The 10,000-nt window shown below is 43.9% G+C and overlaps 2 protein-coding genes across 2 annotated transcripts in view; one reads left to right on the top strand and one right to left on the bottom strand.

Annotated features, from left to right (window-relative positions):
* Positions 1 to 10,000, bottom strand: part of LOC310859477 (E3 ubiquitin/ISG15 ligase TRIM25-like) — a 289,970-nt gene that overhangs the window by 11,258 nt on the left and 268,712 nt on the right. The window lies entirely within an intron of this gene.
* The window catches only part of cacna1ab (calcium channel, voltage-dependent, P/Q type, alpha 1A subunit, b), a gene marked incomplete at both ends in the record, with an annotated part of 292,563 nt that overhangs the window by 244,091 nt on the left and 38,472 nt on the right, over positions 1 to 10,000 (top strand). Inside the window, 4 exon segments of the mRNA XM_083764411.1 lie at positions 2,884 to 3,000; positions 4,831 to 4,896; positions 5,220 to 5,311; positions 5,752 to 5,902. Of these exon segments, the coding sequence (XP_083620537.1) occupies positions 2,884 to 3,000; positions 4,831 to 4,896; positions 5,220 to 5,311; positions 5,752 to 5,902 (426 nt within the window).

Genomic DNA, 10,000 nt, shown 5'->3' with positions numbered 1-10,000 from the left:
ATGTTATGATTTAGCTATTTTTGAGAAATCGTTAAAATGTGGCGCAAAACATGGAATATATATTTCATAGCGAACATCTTTAACTAAAATATTTGCTTCTGGGGGGGATCCCTGGAACTACATATTTTGATAATTTTGGGGGTCCTTGACATGAAAAAGGTTGAGCACCACTGAAAACATAGTTTTTTTCAGATTTTTGTATTTATTCAGAAATCCAAAAAAAGCCATTTTTTTAACCGACCTCTGCCCAAAATGGGTCAATTTAACCTATACGTCTACAACACTGAAGGTTTTCCGATCTGTGTCCTTGTTGTTGATTCCCTCTTAACGGCGCAGCCATAATGACTCCGTCTTCTCCTTCTTCTATCTCTTCACATGCTTTCTTTAAAAACCCTCTCTACTCTGTTGGCGCTACCTCCTCTACCTCCTCCCCCTCCTCCTCCTCTTCCTGTGATAAAAAAAAAAAAAAAAAAAATCCATCCAATCAAAATGCACTATGAACTCCTCCATCTTGTTCTCCATCCATGGTGATGTGTGGTGGTGCTGCTATGATGATGATGATGATGATGATGTGCGTTTCGTCCCCATTGCCCCCGCCCCACCCCCCCCCCCACAACAACAACAACAACAACAAAACCACCTGTCCCAAATGTCTTTCACTCACACTCTACTCTGCATCCTCAAACAAAACAATTATAATAATAACAATTACGCCTTCCCCCATTCATTCTTCTACATCTACGCATAATGTAGGATATGGTTGGTTTGTAATTTATCTATCGACGCTTTCCGCTGCATCCTCATTGGTCAATGCATTATCCCCTCCTCCTCCTCCTCCTCCTCCTCCTCCTCATCCCCTGTGGCCAATCGTAACCTTGGATACTCCCCTGACCTCTGACCTATGTGCATGTGCTTCCAGTATGATGGACCACCGTAGCACAAAAGGGTTATATGTGGGTTGTACATAAATCAGTGTTAATTTTGAAAGCAAATTTTCATTCAGTCATATAGTCATAGTCATGGTCACAGTACTTTATCTAGTATAAAATACTAGATAATAGTATAGTATCTAGCTTTAGTCGACTAAATATCACAAGATTTTTGTTGACTAAATGTACAGTTGACACGAATGTCTTTTGGCGGTGCCTTGCCTTGATGGCGTCATAATGTATTCGTTGGGGCTGAAATTGTCAATACATTTTGTCTTAGTTTTAGTCATCGTAGCTTTAGTTTTTATTTAGTTTTCATCTGTGAAAAAAGGTATAGTTTACAAAATTAACACTGATACAGACTTTGAGGTCGGTGCGCTGCCCTACACTCAACAAGCAAGTCAACACTTTCTCATGCAGACACGCAAAACATACATTTGAAACTAATGAATCATAAATCAGTGTGAATGTTGAAGTCAGGGGTTTTTTGTGCTAAACCAGTCCTGCCCCAACTGGTCTGCATGTAAGCCGTAAGTCTCCTTGAGAATTATGCTGCCATGACAAGCCAAGCCAAGCCATGCCATGACAACTGCCTGCACTGAGGCTGCTTGCTAGAGTACCCCCCCCCCTTCTTTCCCGCATTACTCCCTCCTCCCCTCCTCTGCCTTGCCTGTCAACCCACCAGGGGAGTCTGGCCACTGGTTGTGTGGACACCGGCACTTTAAGTTTTGGTTCCATGTGTACACACTCTCTCTCTCTCTCTTAGAGTTATAGACCCATGAGGGTTCTAACTATTAAAGCCAATGGCATTTCTTTTAGCTGGTGGCGCCCCGGAAACCCACGATGGGGTCCTTGGACTTGAAAACCAGTGTTTTTAGATCAAAATGGACGCACTATTAAAATATAAACGTTCCGATAATGTTCTGCGCTATAAAGCACAGCTTTAATTAAACAGATCAAAGCCTATGTCTTTAGTGGTGTCACTTATTGCCGGAACTACGAGGTCACAACTCGCCATGATGCAACATGCTGTGAGCTTGTATAGGGTTAATTTCAGGGAGCGACATCATATGACAAAGTATAAATGAGTAGCTGTGATTGAAGCAGCTTTTAAGTGGAGACAGAAATTAGTGATTCTTGGGACTGTATCCGGGGCTATTAGGTGCCTCTCAGTATATTGTTTCCTTACATTTGCAATAGATACAGCATAGTATAATTATATAGAGAGTCAGTGTATAAGACAGCGTGGGCTGTTACGGTGTTGCTTTTCAAATATGCCATGCGTGCCACATGACAACCCTAAGCCACTCCCTGGTGTGTGTGTGTGTGTGTGTGTGTGTGTGTGTGTGTGTGTGTGTGTGTGTGTGTGTGTGTGTGTGTGTGTGTGTGTGTGTGTGTGTGTGTGCGCGTGTGTGTGGTTGACATGCACAGTGCCCCCTTTCCATCCTGTGTGGTCTGCTTGTCCCTCAATGATCAGTGCATTTGGTTCTCTTAAAAAAGAAATCTGTTTTACCAGATTGGATGATGACAATTAGATTCAGTTATGATTTTACTTTTCGTTATTCTTTCGCTCTGACTCCTCTCTCTCTCTCTCTCTCTCTCTGTGCCTTTGCCGTTTGTACTGTTTCTCAGACTTTTCCTCATTTCCCTTTGTGTGTGAGATAAGTTTTGATATGATTTGTTGGGTCCGACTTGGCCCTAGCGGCGCTCTGTCTTTCTCTCTCTCTCTTTCTCCTCCTGTCTTTTTTACTCTCTCTTTCCTCCTGCCGTTCTTTCTCTCTTCTTCTTTCGCGCTCTCTCTCTCTCTCTCTCTCTCTCTCTCATGCTGTTGTGTTTGTTTTCCTTTTTGGTTTGTGTTTTGGTAAGAAGGGGGGGTTTATTTGGCAGGACCTTCGAGCGTGCATATAACGGTGAAACTGACTGAGTGTTCTTCTCCGCTGTGCACGGCACGCAGAACAACTTCATCAACCTGAGCTTCCTGAGGCTGTTCCGAGCCGCTCGTCTCGTCAAGCTGCTGAGACAAGGCGAGACCATCCGCATCCTCCTCTGGACCTTCGTCCAGTCCTTCAAGGTATGGAAGATATTAACCCATTTAGGCCTGACGTAAAAAAAAAAAAAGGTCTTTGTGCCGCAATTTTCGCGAATTTTCAAAAATAGCAGACCTACAAATATGAGCTTGTAGATCTGCTATTTTTCAATAGCTAAAGTATAACAGTTAAAACACCAAAAGGGGTTCCCACCCAAAATGGGTTAACACTATGACTCCTGAACACGAGTTAACGCGAGTTGATTGACTGTAGAACAGCTTCCCTCCCGTTTTGCGAGTTACACAAGTTATGTTTTCATTGTTTAAAGGACCACTTCACCACTTTTCAAACTATCTTCATGTAATTGGTCCTCACTAATAATCGTGAAAAAAATTGTGCAATTTTTTTCTACTCGGTCTGTGTCTCATTGGAGGGCTGTGGGCAGTTCAGAAACCGTCTTCCAGTGACATCATCGATGGGGAATACAAGCTAATAGAAACTGCAGGCTTTCTAGTCCTGAAAAGTTGCAATGCGGAAATGGAAGCCATCGTTCTCACGATAATTTAAAAAATAATCTGCCTAATGATGATGTCACTGGAAGACGGTTTCTAAACTGCCCACAGCCGTCCTATGAGACACAGACTGAGTAGAAAAAAGACGTGCCATTTTTTCATGATTATTAGTGAGGACCTATTATATGAAGATAGGTTGAAAAGTGGTGAAGTGGTCCTTTAATCCGAGTCTTTAATACGTTTTAAGTCATACGGGGATTCCACCGGACAGAGTGGGATATAGGTGACGCGTTTTGATGACGACGTCGCAAAAACAAATCTGTCGCTTTGGCGTGCAAAGGATTCTGCGAAATTGAGCCCCAATGCATTACACAATGGCGGCGGTGGTGGTGCGGGGCGGGGCAGGTGCATTCCTCCTCCGCTCTGTTGTTGTGGTCGGCACTTTGGAATATTTGTTTAACACTACGGCAAGCGATTACGCCGTTTTAAAGCGGATTTTCATCACAAGCAACTATCAAGTTGGCGCAGTGGCTCTTCAAAGGTTAGTGGAAAAACACGGCAGGGAGATCCTGGAACACTGATTGTTTAATCGCGGCATTAAAACTGTTAAAGCGAAAATGTAATAACCAAACAACAGTGAAGTGAATAAGGGAAGAAGATTCTTTTGCACTCACATCACAAGCCCTGGCATCCTGGTCAGGACCCCAGCAGGTTGAACGCACCCGGAGCGCCAAGCAATCTCAAACAGCTCTTATTATAGTAGTGGTTCTCGTGAATTTGAATCCTGAAAAGTAACAGTTTTTAGACATAATGAGGTTGCCACCTCGACAGAGACGATATTCTTGGAACAACAGGGACATTTACATCCTGGGAGCACGCTGGTGTTCTAGCAGGCCTATACAGTATATGGCACAAGGAGCTTTATAAGATACACTGGCCACTATGGTGTCACAAATTATGACATCATCGTTAATCCAGAGTTTAATATAGACTGGTGAGAATGTACTAAATGAACTCTCTAGCCTGGTTTCATGTTCACTTTCTCGTAGAAAACACTCATTTCATGACATCAAATTTATGTATTTCAGGTTTTCTGACCTCAGAAAACTGAACTTTGAACATTGAGTGGATTTTGGATGATTGACAGACAAAATCCCTCAACAGAGACTCAGAACACAGAGAGAAAAAAAAAAACCCCACTGTGGATTTTTCAGTTAAACTTAAAATCTTTTAATACACGTTTGAAGGACCATAACAAAGACCTTTTAATGTCTTGTAAACCAGCAGCATGTCATAAAGCCTTTAAGTATTATACTGTTCACACACTAATATCATGTCTCTCTCTCCTGGCGTGTGCTATAGGCTCTGCCATATGTGTGTCTGCTCATTGCGATGCTGTTTTTCATCTACGCCATCATTGGCATGCAGGTGAGTGAGTGACTCTGAAAGTGTCAAAGATGCACTATAGGTGTGTGTGTGTGTGTGTGTGTGTGTGTGTGTGTGTGTGTGTGTGTGTGTGTGTGTGTGTGTGTGTGTGTGTGTGTGTGTGTGTGTGTGTGTGTGTGTGTGTGTGTGTGTGTGTGTGTGTGTGTGTGTGTGTGTGTGTGGAAGTAGAACATGCACAGGCTCAAATTTGGAACGGTGCATGTCAAATGGGTGCTGAGGACGATGATGATGGGGGGGTTGTGTGTGCGTGTGTGCGCGTGTGTGTGTGCGCGTGTGTGTGTGCGTGTGCGTGTGTGTGTGTGTAGTTGTTTGGGAACCTGGCACTAGATGAGGATACTGCCGTCAATTCGCACAACAACTTCCGGACCTTCATCATGGCGCTCATGCTGCTGTTCAGGTGGGTTCACACACACACACACACACACACACACACACACACACACACACACACACACACACACACACACACACACACACACACACACACACACTCACAAACCAAGGAGTGCCTACCGGTATCTTGTCTCTGTTTCTGTCTCTCCCTCAGTCCCTCTGTCTGTCTCAGTGTCTGTCTCTCTCTCTCTCTCTCTCTCTCTCTCTCTCTCTCTCTGTCTCTCTCTCTCTCTCTCTCCCTCTCCGCCACCATCTGCTTGTCTGTGTCCCTCTTTGCTCTCTGCCTATGTTGTCAATTTTGCTCTAGGCAATAGTGATTAATGTGTTTACACTGATGTTTTGCATATGCGCACGTGCATGCGTGCGTGCGTGGCGTTCGTGCGTGCGTGTGTGGCGTGCGTGTGTGGCGTGGCTTGCGTGGCGTGTGTGCTATCCCATCATCAGGAGTGCCACGGGTGAGGCATGGCAGGAGATCATGCTGGACTGTCTGGGAGGTAAGGAGTGTGATCCTGAGACGGGGAACACGGAGCCAGAGTGTGGCAGCGTCTTCGCATACACATACTTTGTGTCCTTCATCTTCTTCTGCTCTTTCCTGGTGAGGTCCATATTCACACAGACACTGTCCCCTTTCACACATCGTTATCACACAGACACTGTCCTCTTTCACACATCGTTATCACACAGACACTGTCCCCTTTCACACATCGTTATAACACAGACACTGTCCCCTTTCACACATCGTTATCACACAGACACTGTCCCCTTTCACACATCGTTATCACACAGACACTGTCCCCTTTCACACATCGTTATCACACAGACACTGTCCCCTTTCACACATCGTTATCACACAGACACTGTCCCCTTTCACACATCGTTATCACACAGACACTGTCCTCTTTCACACATCGTTATCACACAGACACTATCCTCTTTCACACATCGTTATCACACAGACACTGTCCCCTTTCACACATCGTTATCACACAGACACTGTCCTCTTTCACACATCGTTATCACACAGACACTATCCTCTTTCACACATCGTTATAACACAGACACTGTCCTCTTTCACACATCGTTATCACACAGACACTGTCCCCTTTCACACATCGTTATAACACAGACACTGTCCCCTTTCACACATCGTTATCACACAGACACTGTCCCCTTTCACACATCGTTATCACACAGACACTGTCCCCTTTCACACATCGTTATCACACAGACACTGTCCTCTTTCACACATCGTTATCACACAGACACTGTCCTCTTTCACACATCGTTATCACACAGACACTGTCCCCTTTCACACATCGTTATCACACAGACACTGTCCCCTTTCACACATCGTTATAACACAGACACTGTCCCCTTTCACACATCGTTATCACACAGACACTGTCCTCTTTCGTCATCGTTATCACACAGACACTGTCCCCTTTCACACATCGTTATCACACAGACACTGTCCCCTTTCACACATCGTTATCACACAGACACTGTCCTCTTTCGTCATCGTTATCACACAGACACTGTCCCCTTTCACACATCGTTATCACACAGACACTGTCCTCTTTCACACATCGTTATCACACAGACACTGTCCCCTTTCACACATCGTTATAACACAGACACTGTCCCCTTTCACACATCGTTATCACACAGACACTGTCCTCTTTCACACATCGTTATCACACAGACACTGTCCCCTTTCACACATCGTTATCACACAGACACTGTCCCCTTTCACACATCGTTATCACACAGACACTGTCCTCTTTCACACATCGTTATCACACAGAGACTGTCCCCTTTCACACATCGTTATCACACAGACACTGTCCCCTTTCACACATCGTTATCACACAGACACTGTCCTCTTTCACACATCGTTATCACACAGACACTGTCCCCTTTCACACATCGTTATCACACAGACACTGTCCCCTTTCACACATCGTTATCACACAGACACTGTCCTCTTTCACACATCGTTATCACACAGACACTGTCCTCTTTCACACATCGTTATCACACAGACACTGTCCCCTTTCACACATCGTTATCACACAGACACTGTCCTCTTTCACACATCGTTATCACACAGACACTGTCCTCTTTCACACATCGTTATCACACAGACACTGTCCCCTTTCACACATCGTTATCACACAGACACTGTCCCCTTTCACACATCGTTATCACACAGACACTGTCCCCTTTTACACATCGTTATCACACAGACACTGTCCTCTTTCGTCATCGTTATCACACAGACACTGTCCCCTTTCACACATCGTTATCACACAGACACTGTCCCCTTTCACACATCGTTATCACACAGACACTGTCCCCTTTCACACATCGTTATCACACAGACACTGTCCTCTTTCACACATCGTTATCACACAGACACTGTCCCCTTTCACACATCGTTATCACACAGACACTGTCCTCTTTCACACATCGTTATCACACAGACACTGTCCTCTTTCACACATCATTATCACACAGACACTGTCCCCTTTCACACATCGTTATCACACAGACACTGTCCCCTTTCACACATCGTTATCACACAGACACTGTCCCCTTTCACACATCGTTATCACACAGACACTGTCCCCTTTCACACATCGTTATCACACAGACACTGTCCCCTTTCACACATCGTTATCACACAGACACTGTCCTCTTTCACACATCGTTATCACACAGACACTGTCCTCTTTCACACATCGTTATCACACAGACACTGTCCCCTTTCACACATCGTTATCACACAGACACTGTCCCCTTTCACACATCGTTATCACACAGACACTGTCCTCTTTCACACATCGTTATAACACAGACACTGTCCTCTTTCACACATCGTTATCACACAGACACTGTCCCCTTTCACACATCGTTATCACACAGACACTGTCCCCTTTCACACATCGTTATCACACAGACACTGTCCTCTTTCACACATCGTTATCACACAGACACTGTCCTCTTTCACACATCGTTATAACACAGACACTGTCCTCTTTCGTCATCGTTATCACACAGACACTGTCCTCTTTCGTCATCGTTATCACACAGACACTGTCCCCTTTCACACATCGTTATCACACAGACACTGTCCTCTTTCACACATCGTTATAACACAGACACTGTCCTCTTTCGTCATCGTTATCACACAGACACTGTCCTCTTTCACACATCGTTATCACACAGACACTGTCCTCTTTCACACATCGTTATCACACAGACACTGTCCTCTTTCACACATCGTTATCACACAGACACTGTCCCCTTTCACACATCGTTATCACACAGACACTGTCCTCTTTCACACATCGTTATCACACAGACACTGTCCCCTTTCACACATCGTTATCACACAGACACTGTCCTCTTTCACACATCGTTATCACACAGACACTGTCCTCTTTCACACATCGTTATCACACAGACACTGTCCCCTTTCACACATCGTTATCACACAGACACTGTCCCCTTTCACACATCGTTATCACACAGACACTGTCCCCTTTCACACATCCTTATCACACAGACACTGTCCTCTTTCGTCATCGTTATCACACAGACACTGTCCTCTTTCACACATCGTTATCACACAGACACTGTCCTCTTTCACACATCGTTATCACACAGACACTGTCCTCTTTCACACATCGTTATCACACAGACACTGTCCCCTTTCACACATCGTTATCACACAGACACTGTCCCCTTTCACACATCGTTATCACACAGACACTGTCCTCTTTCACACATCGTTATCACACAGACACTGTCCTCTTTCACACATCGTTATCACACAGACACTATCCTCTTTTTCTGATGTCAGTGATTTGGATTCCATAGAAGTCAGCATATGTCTTCTATAGAAGTGTGTCCTGCACCAAAATAGGCTATCTACAAGCTTACAACACGTCGCAGTGCGTGTAAGCTTGTTTTTGGTTATTAGTTATTAATGATCTCAGATATTTCAGAACCGCAATCATGAACGCCTCAATCTGCAAATTCTTTATACCAAAACATACATATTGTGTCAGTGTGTAGGACACACAGCGTTATTGCGTAGTGACTCATCACGCTGTTTTACAAATGACATATGTGACCCAGGCCAGTGATTTCAACCACAAGTCGGCACAGTTGATAATATACAGTTATAGCTGAAAATAAAATGAATTTCTTTTTTTGGTGGTTTTCGTTTTTAGCCACATTAACACAGTTGGAATGTTAAAGAATGTTTTTATTCCATCAGAAAGTCGTTTTAGTGTCATGAAGTCGTTGTAATTGCGTAAACAAGTCACTGTCTAATGTTTTAACCATTGAGTTAAGCAATGCTAACCAATGCTAATCAGAAAATCAGCTTTACTTTCAAAGTATGCAAATTCCGCTAAAATCCGCTTTTTTGTACACAATCGTTTTTGAAGATAATACTAGTCTTTTACTAACTGGCTAACAGAAATAGCAGAGAAAGAAGTATTAACCATCGTATTTTGTAAAAAGTGTGTTTATTTTCGGTCCACCTAAAGCTAATGTTCCAGATGGGGGCACTGGTGAATCAGAACAATGGAACATGTTGAAATGGCTTCCTTTTTCCAATAACAGAAGAAGAACACAACGTAAACATTGAAAACATTGTAACATTATGTCACCATAACGTGGC

This window comes from Protomyctophum parallelum, assembly GCF_964188405.1.
Source record: "Protomyctophum parallelum genome assembly, chromosome: 5".
Classification (NCBI taxonomy): domain Eukaryota; kingdom Metazoa; phylum Chordata; class Actinopteri; order Myctophiformes; family Myctophidae; genus Protomyctophum; species Protomyctophum parallelum.
This window is presented reverse-complemented; position numbering and strand designations above follow the sequence as displayed.